Source organism: Garra rufa, chromosome 20 (assembly GCF_049309525.1).
Source record: "Garra rufa chromosome 20, GarRuf1.0, whole genome shotgun sequence".
In the NCBI taxonomy this organism is placed as follows: domain Eukaryota; kingdom Metazoa; phylum Chordata; class Actinopteri; order Cypriniformes; family Cyprinidae; genus Garra; species Garra rufa.
In genome coordinates this window covers 10,136,212-10,159,889 of record NC_133380.1, presented here as the reverse complement: position 1 = coordinate 10,159,889, position 23,678 = coordinate 10,136,212, and the positions used below count along the sequence as shown (strand labels likewise).

At 34.1% G+C, this 23,678-nt stretch overlaps 1 protein-coding gene across 1 annotated transcript in view; it reads left to right on the top strand.

Moving 5' to 3' along the window:
• gnai2a (guanine nucleotide binding protein (G protein), alpha inhibiting activity polypeptide 2a) overlaps positions 1-19,534 on the top strand; it is an 88,792-nt gene extending 69,258 nt beyond the window's left edge. The window contains exons 3-9 of the mRNA XM_073825294.1: positions 810-951; positions 6,300-6,460; positions 11,612-11,740; positions 12,880-13,009; positions 13,225-13,378; positions 18,254-18,471; positions 18,549-19,534. Of these exons, the coding sequence (XP_073681395.1) occupies positions 810-951; positions 6,300-6,460; positions 11,612-11,740; positions 12,880-13,009; positions 13,225-13,378; positions 18,254-18,444 (907 nt within the window). The 3' untranslated portion in view covers positions 18,445-18,471; positions 18,549-19,534. The remainder of the gene's footprint in view (positions 1-809; positions 952-6,299; positions 6,461-11,611; positions 11,741-12,879; positions 13,010-13,224; positions 13,379-18,253; positions 18,472-18,548) is intronic.
• Positions 19,535-23,678: the final 4,144 nt, after the last annotated feature.

Sequence of the window (23,678 nt, the reverse complement as noted above, 5' to 3'; positions counted from 1 at the left end):
AAAAAACTGCTCAGTCGTTTTTTTTTTAATCTATCTTTGATGAAGAGAAAGTTCAGAAGAACAGCATTTATCTGAAATAGAAATCTTTTGTAACATTATAAATGTCTTTATCATCACTTTTGATCAATTTAAAGGTTCCTTGCTAAATAAAACATTAATTTCTATCATGACTTTCCCAGAAAAAAAAAATTATAGCTGTATAAAATACAGCTTCTGAATGGTATAGTGTATAATGTTACAAAGGCTTTTTATTTGCAGATAAATGCCGATCTTTAGATCTTTGTTCATCAAAGAATCCTAAAAAAATGTACTCAACTGTTTTAAATATTTATAATAATAATAAAAAAAATTCTTGAACAGCAAATCAGCATATTAGAATGATTTCTGAATTAACATGTGACATTAAAGACTGGAGTAATGATGCTGAAAATGTAGTTTTGATCACAGGAATAAATTACATTTTAAAATATATTCAAATGGAAAACGGTTATTTTAAATACTGAGAAAATCACCTTTAAAGTTGTCCAAATTAAGTTCTTAACAATGCATATTATATGGAACATGATCTTTACTTAATTTCCTAATGATTTTTGGCATAAAAGAAAAATCAATAATTTTGACCCATACCATGTATTTTTGGCTATTGCTACAAATATACCCCAGCGACTTAAGACTGGTTTTGTGGTCCAGGGTCACATATATACAATAGAGTGTACTTCTCTAAGAAGTAGTAGTAGTAATCACGTTAAAACAATATAAATTAAAATATAACATTGATCAATTGATCAATCTGTGTGTCTGTTATGCAGGATTATCCATGAGGACGGCTACTCAGAGGAAGAGTGCAAGCAGTATCGAGCAGTGGTCTACAGTAACACCATCCAGTCCATCATGGCCATTATTAAAGCCATGAGCAACCTCAAGATCGAATATGAGGACAGTGCCAGAGCGGTGAGTACACACAGCGTTCCCTCAGCAAATAAATCACACACATCCTCTGTACAGCATTACACACACACACTCAGATTATCTCAGAAGCCCACCAGCCTCAGATGATCCTTCCCTTGTCACAAAGCCAGACGTCTGGCTATCAGCATAAAGTCTGCTCAGTGCAGCACAGTGACTAGATTTTACACGAGTAGCACACTACCATTTAAGTTTGGAGTTTGCTTACCAAGGCTGCATTTATTATATTGTGAAATAGTATTACAATTTAAAATGGTTGTTTTTTTAATACTATTTAGCATCATTACTCATCATAAATCATTCTAATATGCTGATTTGCTATAAAAAATATATAACATTATAAATAAATATATTTTATTCAGCTGTCTATGCACCAATCCTTAAAACCTGCAAGAGCTGGAAAGATTAAGTGTAAAAGAAGTGAAAAAAGAGAATGAGGAAGTGAAAGTGTTAGCTTTTCTAGCTAGGATCTCCAGAGAACAGCCTGAAGGCAGCAGTATGTTCAGCGCATCTGATCCACCTGAGGCTCTGGAGAAACGCTGATCTCTATCAGTGCACTAGAATCTATGAGATTAGACCAGATTTACAGTGAATGTACAGGGTTAACACTGACAGTATGGAAGGAAGTAGGGCGCGGGAGTCTTGAGACGTGTTATTAAAAGTCAGACTTCTTTTAACTTGTCACAGCATCTTAAAAAAAAGCATCACTCATGGTCCAGAGAATGAAGAATATGGCTCCTTTAAACCAACACAGGCCCTTTATTTTCAGTGTGCGGCTGCAGTGTGTAGTTTAATTAGACGGGTGAAGGGAGAGATGGATGATTGTGTCTGTGCTCTGGGAATAGAGCTGTAAAGTGCTGTTAGAGAGGCTAACAACATCTCTCCATCACGTTTAATTAGTGAGAGCGGGATCTGTTAGGAACATTCCTCAAGTGTCTCTCTCGTTTATGAGGCATTTGATGAAGGATGTGCAAAACTGATAGCTGGTAAGTCAGTGGGTCGTCTCAACGACTAGTATGGTTTAAGAAACCCCTGTGTAATTAAGCTAGTTCAGGGTCATGTCCACCAAACACTAAGCAAGAGGTGGCAGACTCATTTTAGGTCAAGGGCTGGATTGGGAGGTCAAACTGTTTCAATTTGTTAAACCTTCGTGTACATTTGCAGATCAACGCATGCTTTTATCAAACTATTGTCATCTAGAATCAATTATAATGTTGATTTAATAATTAAATTGGAAAAACATATAAGCCAATATTGCCAAAATATAAGCCAACATTTTTTTTAACAACTTATGATTTATTATGTGCTACTAATAATTATGATAATACATTAAAACATTAGCAATATAGTCTATTAGTCTGCATTTATGCTGTAAGATTGATACATAGATCATTTTTGACACATTGCTTATGCTAAGTTATCTTAAGCTTACTGTTAGCTCTCTTTGCGTGTCACTGCCAAAATAAAAGCTTGATGTTTTAATGTTTGAAAATGAAGAAATTAATTCCATTAATATTAATATTGTAGTTTTACTGTAAAATTAAAGTATTATTATTGTTACTATTTTTACATTGTAATATTACGGTAGTATATTTTTTATTTTGTTTAATATTGATTTATAAAATACAACAATAAAAAAATAAAGATGAAGTTAAGATAAAATTTATATCAATAATAATAATAATAATAATTTGTAGTCTTAATACTATATATCCATTTTTAATTGTAAAATATATTTATATTTATTTATAAAATATAATAGTAATATAAAGATTAAAGATTAATTTTTAAATACTATTTTTACGGTGAAAGATTAAAAGTAGTACTTTTTAAATTTTGTTTTATATTTATTTATTAAATATAATAATAATAATAATAATAATAATAATAATAATAATAATAATAAAGTAAAGACAAAATTAAATAAAGATTAATAATAATAATTACTTTGTAGTCTTATTAATATATCCATTTTAATTTAGTTAAATATTTATTTTTAAAATATATTAATATAAAGATTAAATTTAATTAAATAAAGATAAAATAAAGCATAATAATAATTACTTTGTAGTCTTATTAATATGTATCCATATTTTGAATGTAGAATTAAAGTATTACTATTGTATTTTAAATACTATTTTTACGTTGAAAGATTAAAGTAGTTTTGTTTTGTTTATGTATTTATTTATAATATAATTATAATAATAAAGTAAAGACAAAATTAAATGAAGATGAATAATAATTACTTTCTAGTCTTAATGTATATCTATTTTTGTAATGTAAAATAAAAGTATTATTTAATACAATTGTTACAGTGAATGATTACAGTAGTATATTTTTTATTTTATTTATTTTTAAAAATAATAATAATAAAGATGAATAACAATGATAATAATAATTATTTTAAACTATTTTACAGTGAAAGATTACAATAATATATTTTTTATTTTATTTAATATTTATTTAATAAATATAACAGTAGTAATAATAATAATAATAATAAGTATAATAATAATTTAAAAAAAGATAAAATAAAGATTAATAATAATAAGAATTACTTATTTATACCCATTTTTTTTTATTATCGTGCAACCCTACAAACAAGCATAGCAAACCTGTTTTTTTTTTTTTTTTTTGCATTTTAAATCACAGTTTTAGTTACAAAATTAGTAAAGATTAAAAAAAACAAAAAAAACAAGGTAAAAGCCTGAATAGACTAGTGGATCTCACAGATCACCATCTCGACCATCCCTGTGTTTAATTAGATTCTGTTACTCCTTAACTTCATCAAAAACATTGAGTACACAGTCAGGAAGTGGACCATCGGCCAGTGTACCTTTTAAACAGTATGAGTGAGTGCATGTGTTAACCATATGTCACAGTTTGAGCAGTGTGCTTTAGACATGTGGAAAGCCGCATCCCATGGGGCTGATCGCTGTATCTCCTCATTTTCTCTCTCTCTCTTTAGCTCTCTCTCTTCTCTTGAGGCTGTAAATCTTTTAAAAGGCCTGTAACCATCCTGTCCTCTCTCTATTCATATCTCTTGGCTTTTTTTCACCACCCAGTAAAAGAACTTACAGTATTCCTGTTTCGGAATAGATTTCCAAGCATTCCTCGAATTTACAAGCTATTTAACTTCTTGCGAAACCGTGCCGTTGTACCTTTACGGGTTCTGCAATCTACAGTAGCACACAGTGTTAGAATTCATCACGTCACCTAGAAGCACGGGGTCGGTCGTGTCACACGTCTCTCAGCCCATCACTTCTGCTCATGGCTCCCATGTTCCGCCCCAGGGTTGACTTCCTGCGACCTAGATCGGATATATGGTGGGAGGGGTTTTGGCGTGAGACTCCATTCCTGCAACATTTACTCTGGGAGGAGAGAGACAGATATGTAGGTAGACGGTTATTTTTGTAGCTCTGAGAGAAGAGTGTGGGAGACAGACAGACAGGCTGCAGAGACGCTCGTCAAACGGATCGAGGCTCCAGTCTGAGATGTGATCGTAGAATCTGGAGGTGAGAGCTAGTCACAGGCTCCTTCTCTCCCTCTCTGTTTTTCTCTCAGGGGATACATAGCTCACATTTGTATATTGCACTTTTGACCCGCCTGGCGAATAAATCTCTGGAGAAATGCGAAGTAGCCCCCATAAAGTACATACACAAGTGTGCACACAGCAGCAACCGTAAAAATTGTCCCTCCTCCCAGAATGTCACCATGGAACCAGTCTGTCCTCATGATAATGGATGTATAAATAATGCAAATGAGGAACCAGTATTTTCGTTTACCGATATTTGCTCAGTCAGTGATCAATATCAGGTCCGCTAACAAATTATAACAATATAAAAATATATGATTATTTTAGATGTAATTTTATTGATATATATTTGTAGTATGGATGGATAGATGAATAGATATGAATAGATGGATAGACGGATGATAGAAAGGTAGATGGTAGGATGGATGGATAGACTGAAAAATGGAAAGATGGATAGAAAGAACAAAAGATGGATGGATAGATGATAGATTGATAGATGGATGGATAGATGGAACAAAAGATAGATGGAGAGAGGATAGTGAAAGATTTAACGAAAATAGTTTGAAAGATAGATAGAAAGATTGAAAGGTGGATGGATGGATAGAACAAAAGATGAATGGATAGATAAAAGATTGGTAGAAAGATGCAAAGGTGGATGGATGATGGATAGAACAAAAGATGAATGGATAGATAAAAGATTGATAGAAAGATGCAAAGGTGGATGGATGATGGATAAAACAAAAGATGGATGATAGATAGAATGATGGATGGATAGATGATATATAGAATGATAGGACTATTGAATGATAGAACGATTGAATGATAGATAGATGATGGATAGAATGAAAAAGAATGAAAGATGGATAGATGATAAATAGATGGATAGATGAAGTAGATATAGATGGATGGATGGTAGAACAAAGAACGATGGATAAAATGAAAGAGACAGATAGAGAGAATGAAAGAGAAAGACAACGTAAGAATAGATGGATAGGTGGATGATGGATGGATGGATGGATAGATAATAGAATGAAAGAGATATGCATGAATGGATAGATGAAAGTTGGATAGATAGATGAAGAATTGATAGATAGAATAGATGGATGGATGGATGATAGAACAAAAAAAATAGATGGATAGAGGTTGGATGGATGGATAGATGATATAGAATGAAAGAGATATGCATAGATAAATTGTTGGATAGATAGTTGATGGATGAATAGATGAATAGATAGATGGATAGATAATGGATGGATAGATGACAGAGCAAAAGAAAGAAACAGGATGAAAGATGGAAAGTCAGAACAAAAGAGAGCATATAGATGGATAGAATGAAAGACAGAAAGATGACGTGGGTAAAAAATACAAATAAAAATGTAGTTGTGATTAATGTGCACTAGCGTTATATATTCTTTTTCTATTCCAACTACTTATTTTCTATCTAATTATTATAAAAATAATAACTTGACCCTCGTACACTACATCTATTCTATTCTTTCCTATCCTATCTGCTTTTTAGTCCTTTTATTTATTATTAAAAAAAAAAACTTGCTACATGTACTGCATTAGACTATCTGGGACCTGTCACAGCACTTATAGTTATATATAGTTGTTCTTTTGTTGTTTTGATTGCTTCTATTGTCATCATTTGTGAGTCACTTTAGATAAAAGCATCTGCTAAATGCATAAATGTAAATGTAATTCGTTTGCATATGATGCATATAAATATGTTAGCTTCTGTATTCAGTGTTAATGTGCATTATTTTTAAATGGATCTGTTTATTCTTTTGATTTATAGGATGATGCACGTCAGTTGTTTGCCCTGTCCGGGGCGGCGGAGGAACAGGGCATCCTGCCAGACGACCTATCCAATGTCATCACCAGACTGTGGGCTGATGGAGGAGTACAGAGCTGCTTCACCCGCGCCAGAGAGTACCAGCTCAACGACTCCGCTGCATAGTGAGTTCTCTCTCTGCGTTATTAGTCAGAATGATATTGACCAATGGCCATTCGTCAATATTCATGGAAAGCAAATCTAATAACTCATAATGCTCAGCTGCAGTCAGATATTAAATATGCATTTATAGAAAGAACAGGGTGGTGCCACTACAGCATCATTGGTATTTTTCTTGGAAATTAAGTTTTTATAGACACCAAAACCACTCTGCTATAAATCAAAATATAGGGCCAAAACAAATCTGAAATTTGCTCACAAGTGCCTTTAAATTTAAAAGGGATAGAAAGATTAAAGTGTGTGATGGGAGACGGCAGGATCAGATCGATGCGTCAAAGCGAGCAGAAATTCAGGCACTAACAGTTAACGCTTCGTTGAGAAACCAATTGCTCTTAAACGGAGGGTTGGCCTGGGTCAGGATTTCCATGAATTATCCCATGCTTGATACACTCAGAATCAATCGGGGGAAGGCGGAGCGTTCCCTCACGAGGGGATCACGGTCGATTTGGCCTTGAATTAGGAAATGAATGATGTAATTTGTTGGTGGGAAAAGGGATAGAGGGAGTGCTAATCTTAGTTTTCATAATATTTAGTTGTGTTTGCTAGGTTTGGCAGATGTTTATGTGAGAGGGTTTATAGCCTGTGTGTGGGTGGGTGGAGAGAAGTGTGGTTTAACAGAGGCAGCCACTCCTTCCCCACCCTCAAAACAGAGGCTGAAATGACTATATTAAAAAGAATAGCAGAACCTCCTTGAAGAGAGAGCTATAAGGAATTATAATTGGCTCATAATAAAAACAATGAATAAAAATAGAATGTCCTTACACAGATTGTTGTTAAAAGACAGTTACACTAGCAGCCAAAAGGTTTTTAATGTTTTTTAAAGAAGTCTCTTCTGCTCACCAACCTGCATCTATTTAATCCAAAGTACAGCAAAAACTGTAACATTTTGACATATTTTTACTATTTAAAATAACGGTTTTCTATTTAAGTATATTTTAAAAATGTAATTTATTCCTGTGATCAAAGCTAGATTTTCAGCATCATAACAGTCTTCAATATCACATGATCCTTTAGAAATCATTCTAATATGCTGATTTTATCATCCTTATTTAAAACAGTTGGGTTTCGTTTTTCTTCAGGATTCTTTGATGAATAGAAAGAGGCAGAGATCAGCATTTATCTGAAATAAAAAGCTTTTTGTAACATTCACATTTCTGGGAAAGAAATTATAGAAATGAATACTTTTGTTTAGCTTGGATGCTTTAAATTGATTAAAAGTCATGATAAAGACATTTTATAATGTTACAAAAGATTTCTATTTCAGATAAATGCTGTTCTTCTGAACGTTCTATTCATCAAAAAAACTGAAAAAATTCTACTCATCTGTTTTCAACATAATAGTAATAATAAATGTTTTGAGCAGTAAATCAGAATATTAGAATCTGAAGGATCATGTGACTGGAGTAATGATGCTAAAATTTCAGGTTTGAACTCACAGGAATAAATTACATTTTATAATATTCAAATAGAAAACTGTTATTTTAAATAGTACAAATATATAAAGTTTTTTTTACTGTTTTACATAATTTATTACTATTTTAATTAAATGCAGGTAAGCTGTAGAAACTTCTTTAAAAAACATACAAATTTGCAGTTCAAAAACTTTTGACTGGTGGTGTACATCAGGTTAGTTAAGACTTTTACTTTGTTAAAAAAAATTATCACAGTTTCCACAAAAAATATGCAGCAGCACAACAGTTTTCAACATTAACGAAATGAGGCATATTTCTTAAATGGCAAATCTGCATATTAAAGTGATCACTGAAGACTGAAGTAATGATGCTGAAAATTCAGCTTCACAGCAGACAGATAAATTACATTTTAAAATATATTCACATAGAAACACTTCTTGTAATTTGTAATAATATTACACAATATTATTGTTTTTACTGTATTTTTGATCAAATAAATGCAGCCATGGTGAGCATAAGAGACATAAAAGCTTCACAAAAATCATAAAGATCCTAAATAATATATAAACTTGTGTGGCTTCAGTAAATGTTTTACACTGCTTTGTCCGTTGATGTGGTAGACATTAATGACAATAACGGGATGTTTGAATGTGCTGGTCCAAGTAATTTTACTTTATGTTCAGAAAATCAGTAGTTATTGAAAAATAAACCCTGACAGAATGATCAAAACCCTGATGCAAAGCCTGCAAAATGCATATCTACTCAGGGTTGCCAGGTTTTCACAACAAAACCCACCCAATTGCTACTCAAAACTAGACCAATTGCGTTTCGGTGGGGTTTCCCCGGTAAAAATTGCATTACGGGGGTAAAATACAAGTTTTTTTTGGCAGGGTTCCCCTGGTAAAATTTATATTCCAGGGGCTAAAAAGCACATAATTGTGTACGGTTCAACCCACGGACATGAAAAACTACCCGAGGGGTAGTTGGCAACACTGCATCTACTTGCCAAATAATTAAATTAATGGTAATGAAATGTAGGTTTTGACTTTGTCAAAGAAATGTCAAAGTTGCAGACTGACATAAGACATAAAAAAACCGACCAGAACACGAATTGGATGATGTTGTGTTAGAATCAGGATTCAGATTCATCCCAAAGATGTCTACTAGGGTTCAGGTTGGTGCTTTTGCGAGGGCTAGTCGAGTTTTCCACACTAATTTCTGTAACACATTTCTTTCCATTTAATTCCAGAAAAAATCCCTCCCAAAGCAAAGTTAGACACAGAGATCTCTAGAAAACCGATGTCTCCTGTAGCGTTAAGATCAGTTTTTACTGGAACTAAGAAGCCTAAAAATTGGAACATATTTTTGGCCAAGTTTCACAAGATCTCCCCAGCCTCTGAACCAGAGCCAGACGTCAAGCCCAGCTCCTGTTAAAGAGAAATCAAAGAAAATACCTATCTGTTTGCACAGATCTAGTCACAGAAAACAAAGTTGTTCCCAAACAGCAGTAAATGGCTATTGCCTACATAACTACATAGTATGTACAGAATCCTTTAAATGTAGTATGATGATGTATTATTTTGAAGAGCCACTGTATTACGTGTCTAGCCTTGGCGTACTCTTCTCATTACAGTGTCAGACTGTACTCTTGGCTCACATAAACTCTAGCTTCGTTTATCAGAGACATGACTTTAATTCCCCGACCTTAAATGATAGCTGGTGGTCATTAATCTGTCTCTCGACACAGTCTCATATTCCTGCACCCTACAGGCCAGATCCCTCATTGCAAAAATCAGTGCACCACATGTATCGAAGTGTGATTTTTAATATGTGAAACTAAATTATTTAAAAAAGTCTTGGTTTTGCAGTAAGTAAGTCTACAGAAGCAGCTGTAAGCCAATCTTTGCGAAGAGGGATTATTTGATTTGGCTTGTGCTTGATTGTTTTGTGCCGATGGACTCCAGCGGAGTGCGAGTGTCTGCGGGGATCCTCACAATATTGCGACCACACTCAGAACTGATAAAAGAATCAATTTAGAGGAGCTTATCATGCCACGTTGTTCTCTTGCAATTCAGTATTGGAAACCTAAACGGAGCTGTACAGTTGTGTTGTAGTGGAATTGTACGGCATTAGGTGAAGCAAAAACATTTAGTGTTGCTGGCAGGAGTTTTTGCCTATGCAGCTTATCCAGGCTGTGTTACTGTGAGGCTTCATCAGCCTTTGATTTGCAGCTGAATGAAGATCTGCATCGTCACTGTTGCAGCCTCCTAGACTAAGGCGGTTTGCCTGTTCCTCTGTTTGGAAATCTGATTAGACGATTGCACAGAATATTTTGCATAAGAACATCTACAAGGCTTGTTCACAACAACGCTAATACAACTGAAAGACACAGACGTGTACGATATTTAGAAATTATATATACCTAAAAATATTTTTGAGGGCATATTGAAGTAATATTTAATGCCAGAGGTTTTCAAAATAATGAAATAAGACATTTACATATAGTCCACAAGAGAAAATAATAGTTTAATTTATAAAGATTACCATTCAAAAGTTTACATATGCTTGATTCTTAATACTGTGTTGTTAACTGAATGATTCACATCTGTTTTTTTGTTGTTGTTGTTGTTGTTGTTGTTGTTGTTTTTGTTTAGTGATAGTTGTTCATGAGTCCCTTGTTTGTCCTGAACAGTTAAACTGCCTGCTGTTCTTCAGAAAAAGCCTTCAGGTCCCACAAAATCTTTGGTTTTTCAGTATTTTTGTGCATTTGAACCCTTTCCAACAATGACTGTATGATTTTGAGATCAATCTTTTCACACTGAGGACAACTGAGGGAGTCATATGCAACTATTACAGAAGGTTCAAACACTCACTGATGCTTCAGAAAGAAAAACAATGCATTAAGAGCTGGGGGTGAAAACTTTTTGAATTTGAAGATCATGGTAAATATTTAACATATTTAGTTTTCTGGGAAACATTTAAGTTATCTTCTGTAGCTTCTAAAGGGCAGTTCTAGATGAAAAAAGTATGATATTTAGGCAAAATAAGAAAAATGTACACATCTGGATTCTGTTCAAAAGTTTTCACCCCCTGGCTCTTAATGCATCTTTTTCCTTCTGAAGCATCAGTGAGTGTTTGAACCTTCCGCAATAGTTTCATATTAGTCCCTCAGCTGTCCTCAGCGTGAAAAGATGGATCTCAAAATCATAGTCATTTCTGGAAAGGCCTCAAATACACAAAAATACTGAAAAACCAAAGAATTTGTGGGACCTCAAAGATTTTTCCTGAAGAACAGCAGGCAGTTTAACTGTTCAGGACAAACAAAGGACTCATGAACAACTGTCACTAAACAAAAAAGCAGAGCTGTGGATCATTTCTGTAACGACATAGTATTAAGAATCAAGTGTATGTAAACTTTTGAATGTCATTTTTTAAAATGTGGACTATATGTAAATGTCTTTTAATGTGAAATATCTTATTCAGGTCAGTACTAAATAAAAAAAAAACATGCATTTTGCAGATTCTGACCTTAACTGTATATAATGCTTAATATAAAAACAAATGGATAATATTTTAATCATTTTCTTTGGCTTCAGCATAGTGCCAATATAAAAGCCACATATGTAGTGTCGTCTTTTTTATGCCTAATATTTGGTACTAATGTTTTGTACCATCCTTTTGCAGCTATCTGAATGACATGGACAGGATAGGCAAAGCAGACTACATCCCAACCCAGCAGGACGTGCTGAGGACCAGAGTGAAGACCACTGGCATCGTAGAGACACATTTCACCTTCAAAGACCTGCATTTCAAGTGAGAACCCTCTCTGCACCTAGATGTCTTTATTTCGCTCTGAGTTTAACTGAGATTTTTTTATTTTTTATTCACACTCTCTAGTAGGCACCCTAGCATGTGTGTTCACACGCATTCGCACTTCAAACAACTCGTCTGCCCAATCTAACAGCCTCCACTATTTCTGTAAGCTAGCAACACCCTGTTTAACCCTCCATGGAATCAAAGAATTAATTCCGTGCCATCCATGTGTTCTGGCCTGAGGTTTTGGGATTAATTTCCCTTAAACCTGTTGAGGGTGTTTGCTTTGCGAGTTTATGGGATTTAACAGGGCTGGAATGATTCTCTTTGAATGAGTCTGCTTTAATCTACAGAAGAAATGTCAGCCCAACCTTTGGAAAGATCAAACACAAGCCAGCTGTCCAAGATGCTATTACTTAATTTAATGTTTTGTAAATTATATTGTGTATCGCATGTAATAAAGCAAATGCCACGTACTAGGAGAGGAAAATTACGGAATTTCCTAGAAATGCCAATGAGGTCTTTTCTAGGTCCACACGGTTATATAGACAAGTGTGTGACAGCCAGAAACGAATGATTCCTGCAGTAGACAGGAAGTCCCAGCTCTTCCATCCTCCCACCCCGTCTCATCCATCCTACTTTCAACTCCTCCATTACCATAGAAACAAAGCCCAGACTCAAATGTCAACAAATGCCAGTGACACACACAAACGTCCAGACCCAAAGAAAAAAAAAAGGACGTAGTAAACCTCTCACTAATACTGAGTCAGCAACCTCACTATTTTGCATTAGAATTTTCCCACACATTTCCAGTGGTCAAAAACACTCTCCAGGGAAAATATGGTTTGTGGAAACTAGTAAAATCTAAATGACGTAAATTGAGGAACATTGTTGAGTAAGACATGTTGGGAAGGCTTTGTTTGACGATTTACAGATGAAATCTATATGTATTTGGATTGACATGACGGAAAATGATGCAGTATGATATATTAAACAGGCTGTTCTTCTTGCCTATTACGTCTTTATTCCATTTGCTTCTCATTAAATAAGCTTGTTAGGCTGATCATATGTTCTGTCTTGCTTTGTGAGATGTTCAGGGATTTGCTGACTATTTACATGTTTCTGCTCTCTCTCTATAGGATGTTTGATGTCGGCGGTCAGCGTTCAGAGAGAAAGAAGTGGATCCACTGTTTTGAGGGGGTGACTGCCATCATCTTCTGTGTGGCAATGAGCGCGTATGACCTGGTGCTGGCTGAGGATGAAGAAATGGTGAGACCCTCAACCTTTTACCCCAGATTAGGCGATAATTCACAGTCTGACAATTTTTCGGGTTCAAAAGAACTGCGTTTATTTGAAATAGTAGTCTTTTGTAACATTAAAAAGGGTTTTAATGTCACTTGATTAGTTTAATGCATTCTTGCTGAAAATAAAGTCAGGTCAGGCCAAGTTCCTGAATACTGACCCGTCTCTTTATTCCATTACAGAATCGAATGCACGAGAGCATGAAGCTCTTCGACAGCATTTGCAACAACAAGTGGTTCACAGAGACCTCCATCATCCTGTTCCTTAACAAGAAGGATCTGTTTGAGCAGAAGATCACACGCAGCCCTTTGACCATCTGCTTCCCCGAGTACGCAGGTACTATAAAACAGCCAACTACCCAATAAATCATGTGCACAAGTGCTCCTGGAGTGCTTTAGAGTGCTCCAGTTGAATACATCACAAACTCTTGCTTTACCCTGTGCATTAAAGATGTATATGAACTTTTTTGATAATAGTATCTGGTGTTTTATGCAATAGAAATAACTAAATTGTGGGTATTCATATTATATCAGACAAAACTATTGTTCCACCAAGTAACATAATTAATGAATTTAGCTTGTAGTTACTTAGCAATTAAGTCAACTCGCATGTAAGTCAAAACTTCACTGCCTTTTAAAAATTTGGGATGAGTAAGATTTTTAATGTTTTTTTTGTTTTGTGTTTTAACAAGTGTCTTATGTTCATCAAGGCTGCATTTATTTGATCAAAAATAAAGAATAAATAGTAATACTGTGAATTATTATTGCAATTTAAAATACAATTTATTCCTGTGATGCAAAGCTGAATTTTTTAGCATCATTACTCTAGTCTTCAGTGTCACATGAACCTTCAGAAATTATTCTAATATGCTTATTTGCTGTTCAATATTTTTTTTTATTATTAATTTCAATATTTAAAACAGTTGAGTGCATTTTTTTCAGGATTCTTTGATGAATATAAAGATCCAAAGATCAGCATTTATTATCAGTATGCATCAATATGCTGATTTATTATCAGTGTTAAACATTTTTTTTTTTTTTTTTTCTGGAACCTGTGGTTATTATTTTTTTTTTTTTTTCTCAGGATTTTTTGATGAATAAAGTTCAAATGAACAGCATTTATTCAAAATACAAATCTTTTCTAAAAGTATAAGTCTTTATTATCACTTTGTATCAATTTAACACATCCTTGCTGAATAAAAATAATAATTCCTTTTTTTTTTAAGAAAGAATAAAAATTACTGACCCCAAAGTTTTGAACAGTAATGTATGTTGTTACAAAAGATTTCTATTTTAAATAAATGCTGTTCTTTGATATTTTTTTTCAGGATGAATAAAAAGTTTAAAAGGTTCCCAAAAAAAGCATCACAACTGTTTCAATATTGATAATAAATCCGCATTAGAATGATTTCTGAAGGATCATGTGGCACTGAAGACTGGAGTAATGATGCAAAAAAATGTACATGCGTGTAGGTTACATATGTGCATCTTAGAGTGGCTCCATTCACAGTAAATGCTGCTCCACACAAACTGTTATCATTTACATGTGTGGAGCATCTCAAACTATTATTATTGGGTTTATACACATCTGGGAACGCAACGTGTGCTATTTAATCAGATTTGTAAGGTAAATAATTTATAAACCTATGCAAACACAGAAGAATACATCAATATCGATTACTCGATTACCAAAAAATGTTTGTGACAACCCTACTAAATATTAATTTACACTCAGAAATGCACCGCATTACAGTAGTTAAATGCTATTTTCATTGTTGTCTTCAAAATGCACACATCTTCCATGTCAAAATGTGTACTAAGACGGAAACAATTGATCAAAAGACATTTTCGTAAACTGAATTAAAATAAAAATGTCAAAATAAATGAAAAACTAAAACGAAACTAACAACTTTTATTAAAAAACTAACTGAAATAAAATAATAATTATTAAACGTAAATAATTTTTCATAATCATTAACTTACGTTAACTTACATTAGCTCACCCCATGGCGGGAAAAAAAATAAAGACTGCGACCTGAACAGCACCCACATTAAATCTAGGCTACTGCATCAGTTTTAGTTTTAGTTTTTTTTTTTATGGAACACAAGCAATTAAACCAATATACTAGAGCTGATTAATCGTTAAAAGATCGAGAATTCAAACACCCACGCAATCTCATTTCTAAATGACTGATTCCTCATGTTTATTAAACTTTTAAAATGATCTTACTGAACATTCAAATTTGCCGCTGACACAGAGAGAGCAGTCATCATGTTAAGGTAAGAAACAGGTTCACAGTCTTTTCAAATACCCAGTCATTCATATTATCACAGAACTACTGGTATTATAGGTCATCGTTTAGATATAAACATTGATGTCTATGGTAGAGATCAAAAAGCACATCATCTTTTGAAAGTAATTGGCGCTTCAAATAACATTTGTGTCGATTGCATTGTTTCGCCACTAGGTGGAAACAAGTAACCGGTAAAAATGTATTGCGGGGAAATCGTGATCTCTATTTGATCTCTAAAAAACTAAAACTGAAACTAAACTATATAAAAACTAAATAGAAATGTGTTCACAAAAAAAAAAACGAAACTAAAACTAACAAAATTGTTAATGGAACTAATAAAAACAAAACTAAACTTTATTGCAAATTTAAAAACCATATTAAAATAAAATTAATTTAAAAAAAGCAAAACTATAATAACCTTGTTACAGACTGATCAAAACCAGGTTTATTCTGGCATTTCCAGTCTTTGAGTCTATTCGCTTCAAGTACTCATCAAGGGGTATATTCAGATGAGCTCCACTTTGGTTGTCCATCAATGTTGATATCCAAAAGGCCAGCAATTCATTATATCCTGTGCATGGGAACATGGGACACGATTTACTGATAACAATCAGATGGAAGAAGTCAGTGATCTTTTTCTAGGATTTAGTTTTTCCAGCTTATTTTCTACTAAATATCTCTACTAAATATCTCCCTTTAGAGTGGACTATGAGATTTGTAACTTTGTAGTTTTTTTTTTTTTTCCCAAACATACACACCACACACTGGCTAAAGTTCAAAAAGTGAAAAAGCATAATAGCACCCCTTTAAAGGCCATTGTTCACTTAAGTCTATTTTTATTATCACAAAAAAAAAATTATCCAATTACTCGATTAATCGACAGAATAATCGACCGATTATTTGATTACCAGAAAATGTTTGTGACAGTTCTACTGAGTATTAATTTCCACTCAGAAATGCAACGCATTAAAGTATTTTAATGCTATTTTCATGTTGTCTTTTTAAAAAAAAGTGAAAATGTGTACAGACCAATCAAAACCAGTTTTATTCTGGCATTTCCAGTCTTTGAGTCTATTCGCTTCAAGTACTCTTCAAGGGGTTTATTCAAATGAGCTCCACTTTGGTTGTCCATCAATGTTGATATCCAAAAGGCCAGCAATTCATTATATCCTGTGCATGGGAACATAGGACACGCTTTACTGATAACAGTCAGATGGAAGAAGTCAATGATCTTTTTCTAGGATTTAGTTTTTCCAGCTTATTTTCCACTAAAAATCTCTACTAAATATCTCCCTTTAGAGTGGACTATGAGATTTGTAACTTTGTAGTTGTTGTTTTTTTTTTTGCCCAAACATACACACTGGCTAAAGTTCAAAAGTGAAAAGGCATAATAGCACCCCTTTAAAGGCCATTGTTCACTTAGGTCTTTTTTTATTATCACAAAAAAAAATTATAATTATCCAATTACTCGATTAATCGTCAGAATAATTGACCGATTACTTGATTACCAGAAAATGTTTGTGACAGCTCTGAGTATTAATTTCCACTCAGAAATGCATCGCATTAAAGTAGTTAAATGCTATTTTCATGTTGTCTTTAAAAAAAAAAGTGAAAATGTGTGCAGACCCATCAAAACTGTTTTATTCTGGCATTTCCAGTCTTTGTGAGTCTGTTCACTTCAAGTACTCATCAAGGGGTTTATTCAAATGAGCTCCACTTTGGTTGTCCATCAATGTTGATATCCAAAAGGCCAGCAATTCATTATATCCTGTGCATGGGAACATAGGACACGCTTTACTGATAACAGTCAGATGGAAGAAGTCAATGATCTTTTTCTAGGATTTAGTTTTCCACCTTATTTTCTACTAAATATCTCTACTAAATATCTTCCTTTGGAGTGGACTATGAGATTTGTAACTTTGTAGTTTTTTTTTTGCCCAAACATACACACTGGCTGAAGTTCAAAAGTGAAAAAGCATAATAGCACACCCCTTTAAAGGCCATTGTTCACTTTCACAAAAAATTATAATTATCCAATTACTCGATTAATCGACAGAATAATCGACCGATTGCTTGATTACCAGAAAACGTTTGTCACAGCTCTACTGAGTATTAATTTCCACTCAGAAATGCATCGCATTAATGTAGTTAAATGCTATTTTCATGTTGTCTTTAAAAAAAAAGTGAAAATGTGACCCTGGACCACAAAACCAGTCTAAAGTCGCTGGGGTATATTTGTAGCAATAGCCAAAAATACACGGTATGGGTCAAAATTATTGATTTTTCTTTTATGCCAAAAATCATTAGGAAATTAAGTAAAGATCATGTTCCATGAAGATTTTTTGTAAAATTCCTACTATAAATATATCAAAATGTAATTTTTGATTAGTAATATGCATTGTTAAGAACTTAATTTGGACAACTTTAAAGGTGATTTTCTCAGTATTTAGATTTTTTGGCACCCTCAGATTCCAAATTTTCAAATAGATGTATCTCGGCCAAATATTGTCCTATCATAACAAACCATATATCAATAGAAAGCTTATTTATTGATGTGTACATCTCAGTTTTGTAAAATTTAACCTTATGACTGGTTTTGTGGTCCAGGGTCACAGATGTGTACAGACCCATCAAAACTGTTTTATTCTGGCATTTCCAGTCTTTGTGAGTCTGTTCACTTCAAGTACTCATCAAGGGGTTTATTCAAATGAGCTCCACTTTGGCTGTCCATCAGTGTTGATATCCAAAAGGCCAGCAATTCATTATATCCTGTGCATGGGAACACAGGACAGGCTTTACTGATATCAATCAGTTGCCAGAAGTCAATGATAATTTTCTAGGATTTATTTTTTTCCCTTACAGTGTTCATCCTCCCCTACGGTTTTCTCACTATACTTTGTATTTCCCCTCTCAACAAGGTGCCAACAACTACGACGAGGCCGCCGAGTACATCCGCACCAAGTTTGAGGACCTGAACAAGAAGAAAGAGACCAAGGAGATCTATCCTCACTTCACCTGTGCCACGGACACGAAGAACGTGCAGTTCGTTTTCGACGCCGTCACCGACGTCATCATCAAAAACAACCTGAAGGATTGCGGGCTCTTCTAGAGCATGAAAACAGGAAGATGAGTCGAGGTATGAAGTTAACATTCAAACCAGACTTCTACTTCGGTTTCCAAACAACTCGTAACTTATTTCGCTTCCTCTTTCAGATTACTTGAACAGTTTTGATGAGCAGAGGAAGTAGGAGTGGAATACGTCCCGAGCATCTGCACTGGCCAACCACGACTCCTGCTTCCGCACGACATGGAGCCCGATACAATTTCAACGATTGCCAACGACCTTAGCCTCTGTCCTCCCTCCTGACACTGTCCCAGCATTGTGTTTTGACATTTAATATCTGTATTATTAACTCCTTGGGCTATGACCACAAATCACCAACTGTTGTCCATATTTGTTGTTTATTTTCTTTCCTTTTGTTCGTTTTCGTTCGAGTTCTAGCAGAGGCGACAAAACGTTTTTATATGATGCTTTCGTTTTACTCTAGGGAATCTGATGTGCAAATTTTATTAAACTTTTAATTGCATAATGCTTATTTTTTAAACAAACCAGCAGGTGTTGGATGCAGAGTATGATTGAAAAAGGAAAGCGCTTTTTTTATGATGTTTACATGACGTCCTTGTTGATAGCAAAACGGAAAGTCGTCCTGCATGATAGAAGATAGCCAATATATCGATACAAGTAATCAGTTCACATCAGCGTAACGTTCCTTTTTAAGATTAAATTTCGAAAAAGACAAAAAAGAACAAAAAAACTAAAAAAGCACAAAAAAAAGCTTCACAAATGAGGAAAGAACTGCTAAAATGTTTATAAAAATGTATTTAAAGTATGTACGTTAACAGTATCTAACAATCTTTTTTTTCTTCTTCTCTTCTATCTTCCCGTTCCTCTTTCTAGCATTCTGTTTGTGCCTTGACTTCCGTTTACAATGGACTTTATTTTCTTCCCAAGTTGTCCTACTGTACGTAAACATTTCTGCTCCAGAATTTTCACACATGTAAGAATAAATAGTGATTAGTAATGGAAATCTAATTGAAAAAGGTAGTGTTTTTGTTTCGTTTTTTGGTAAAGATTAAAATTCTTTTTGAAAGTCCTATATAATGATTTAATTTAAATAAAAGTTAATTCACTAGATCAAGCCATGCCAGCTTGTGCTTCTTTTTTTTTTTTTTTTTTTTTTGGAGGTTAATAAGTTCACATTAGCAGCTGAATAATTAATTTAATATCCAATCGCAGTAATTAAATACACATTTAAGGGCTTGCTGTAGGGCATCAACTGGAACATTTTCTAATTTTAGCATATTGTACTTGCTGATTTTGGCTATCCATTACCTGGAGAAGTCTGAAAGAACATTAACTAACTTAATTATTTAAGAACGTTAAGATTCATTTCTTTTCTGAGATCAGATTGCGAAAAAGACAAGGCTCTAACTAAGGCTCTCCTGTTGCTGAATCAAACTGAAGCATTTCTATTTTCTTACTGTTGAAAGATCATCTGTGGTTAATTAATCACCATGTTTGGAACATATGCTTCTCTAAATTATAATTACGTTCATTTGGAAATATCTCTCTCACACGCACAGCTTTTTCATCAAAGCTCTACAGTGAAAAGAAATTAAAGTAGAGACCTGAACTAAATTAGGGTTTGGACTAGAGAACTCACCTTTATGTCCTTTTGTCTGCTGACTTTGGAGAGACTGACACTGCCATCTAGTGACTGATTGTGAAATGACAGTATCTCAATTCTCAGAAACAGATGCAGTATGTCCCACTTTGCCATTCTGATCTGATGCTGATGGATACTCAGTGCCTTCACCGTTAGCTCAAGTCCTGAAAAGATCACACATAAAACAAGAAAAAGTGAGAAACAACATTTCAAGCTCACCTGTTATTCGCCAGAAGTTCAAAGAAATCTTTTGTTCCACAAACTGATGTACTGTCAGTGTTAGGAAGGTTACTTTGGAAAGTAATGAATTACAGATTACAAGTAACCCCTAATTGAAATGTAAGAAGTAGTGCAATTATTTCAATTACTTTATTAAAGTAATGTAACTGATTACATTTTATAAATTCTAAATTTCAAACTAATGTGTTCAACTGTTATTCATTTTCAAACATTTAAAGCAGGCCGGGTTTACTGTCAGACTTCTCAAAATTCTTCATCACGTTAATTAAGATGATAAAAATTTAGTTTTACAGCACAGCCGTCATAAAATCGGACTTTAGCACCTTTTTTTCGTTCTTAGGTTAAATATTGTTTTAAATTACCAGTCAAATGTTTGTAAGATTTTTAATGTTTTTAAAGAAGTCTCTGCTGCTCACCAAGCCTGCATTTATTTGATCCAAAGCACAGTTAAAAAAATGGAAAATGAAATATTTTTACTATTTAGAATAACACTTTTCTAAAATGTATTTTAAAACCTAATTTATTCTTGTGATTTCAAAACTGATTTTTTTGCTTCCTTACGCCGTTAGTTCTAATATTCTGATTTGCTGCTCAAAAAACATTTATTTTCATTATTATTATGTTGAAAACAACTGAGTAGAATTTTTTTTTTAGGTTTCTTTGAAAAATAGAAAGTTCAGAAGAAACAGCATTTAACCGAAATAATAATCTTTTGTAACTTTTGATCTAAAGCATCATTGCTAAATAAAATTAATTTATAATAAATGTACTAATTTATATAGTAATTTAAAATTTAGATAATTTATTTATTAAAAAAAAAATTATACTGACTCCATGCTTTTGAATGGTATAATGTTACAAAAGCATTTTATATCAGAAAATTGCTGATCTTTGGATCTTTATATTCATCAAAAAATCCTGAAAAAAATAACTCAATTGTTTTAAATAGTAATATCAGAATGATTTCTGAAAAATCCTGTGACTCTGAAAACTGGAGTAATGATGCTGAAAATCTAGCTTTGATCACAGAAATAAATTACTTTAAAAATATATTAAAATAGAAAACAGATATTTTAAATAGTAAAAAATATTTTCAAAATTTGACAGTTTTTTGTTGTACTTTGATGCAGGCTTGGTGAGCAGAAGAGACTTTAAAAACATTAAAATCTCGCTGTTCAAAAACTTTTGACTCGTAGTGTAGTGCATATAATGCATGTAGCTCTGGTGAGCCATGGCTGTCCATATAGAACACGTTTTGGCATTCGAGTGTGCTCACTTTCCATAGTTTTTCTATAATATATATATATATATATATAGAGAGAGAGAGAGAGAGAGAGAGATTTTTATATAGACATAAACATGCATGTTTGACATTGAGGTATTTGACAGTTGTGCTAAGGCTGGAGACATGAAGGCAAAATTAAATAATTTCAAATTTGTTTAAAAAAATGTGCATTTTTTTTTATTCTACAGCCTTGCTTCTCACTCCATTCTGTAAATCGTTCACACGTTTTTCCATTCCCTTGTGCTGCTTGTTTTTCAATGTAAAAATACTGTGCTGTTTGACTGTTATGCTCCTGTCTCGCGTAAACTCAAATTCTTTGCGAATGGCTCCAAAGGCGACATTAAAGCACAAATTAAGGTTTTGTATCGCAACACAGGTGTGTCAAACCATAGGAATACAGCCCATGTGACCATCAGCAGCAGCAGTGCTCTGGTGATGGTGAGCAGGGTTGCCAGGTTTTCATAACAAATCCCTCCCAATTGCTACTCAAAACTAACCCAATGACAAAATACACGTTTTTTGGAGGGGTTCTCTCGGTACAGTTCGTATTCCAGGGGTTAAAGATAACGTTATTGTGGTCGTTTCAACCCGCGGACATGAAAATCCACCCGCGGCAACAGTGTTAAAGGATAACTATTGCCAAAATGCAACCTGGGCTGTTTTTTTTACTGTAAATGAGACAAACTTATATCTAAAAGCATAATTACAACAAACGAGCCGTTTTTGAGATTAACCGTGATTTCGTTTTGTGGTCAATGGCCGGTGAATGGGAATACTAGGGGCATAACTTTGAGCACATCAAAATCGATATTTTTACAACACTAAGAAGGCTCGACACACCATGAAACTTTGCTCGAAGTATCGCCTGGGTCTCTACACATGAACTCGAGCATTGAGAACATTGTTTGTGTACACAGAGTTTACTAAAAAGAAAGTTTTTGAACAACTCACTTTCACTGTTTGAGTTTCCGCTCGCGGCCGTCTTGCCAGTCAAGAGCTGTCGATCTCCGAATGCGAGGATGGATAGCTCCTAAAGCATATTTCCATATAAATGGCTAATTTGTTGTTTTGTCTCAAGTGAAAAACAATATTAACCTTCTAGTTGTAAAAAGAGCCTCATATAAGCCTAATATTTCATCCTATGGAGTCCATTCATTCGCATTCGGAGACTGGCAAGACGGCTGCGAGCGGAAACCCAAACAGTGTGAGTGAGTTGTTCAAAACCTTTCTTTTTAGTAAACTCTGTGTACACAAACAATGTTCTCAATGCTGGAGTTCATGTGTAGAGACCCAGGCGATACTTCGAGCAAAGTTTCATGGTGTGTCGAGCCTTCTTAGTGTTGTAAAAATATCGATTTTGATGTGCTCAAAGTTATGCCCCTAGTACTCCCATTCACCGAACATTGACCGTGATTTCGTTTTGTGGTCAATCTCAAAAACGGCTTGTTTGTCGTAATTATGCTTTTAGATATAAGTTTGTCTCGTTTACAGTAAAAAAAAAAAACAGCCCAGGTTGCATTTTGGCAATAGTTATCCTTTAAGGTAGCCCAATTCCGTGGGAAAACCGCGGACTTGGCAACACTGACGGTGAGCAAAAGCACAAACCAGCGTTGTGGATCCGTAACTCACTCCACATTGTCATTACCTGTGGCGCCCTCGTCTGGAGAGAACAAACACATCAACTCAGTTACTTACATCTGTACTATAAAAGATGGTGAGTGTCATTGCTAAACATTCATAGATATTCATTAGACTAGATTGAAAGGAAATGCTCACTATGGTGGTCCGCATCACAACATGACAAGCTCAGACCATTTATTTTGAAGCGGTGCCACCTTTGAGAACATAAACAGGACACTCCTAACCACCTTGATCTTCAACAAGGAAGTAAGCTTATGGTTGAGACCATAGGAAAATAAGGAGAAGAATAACAACGTGCAGTAAACAGTAAAACTGTTTGCACTACAAACCAGTGTGTTCATACTTAACATAATACATTCAAATAATATGGTATTTGATAGTTGCAATATCAAGCAGCAAAACAAGCTGTTTTGTACAGCTAAAAATGTGATGGAAGCCAGACACTTTTAC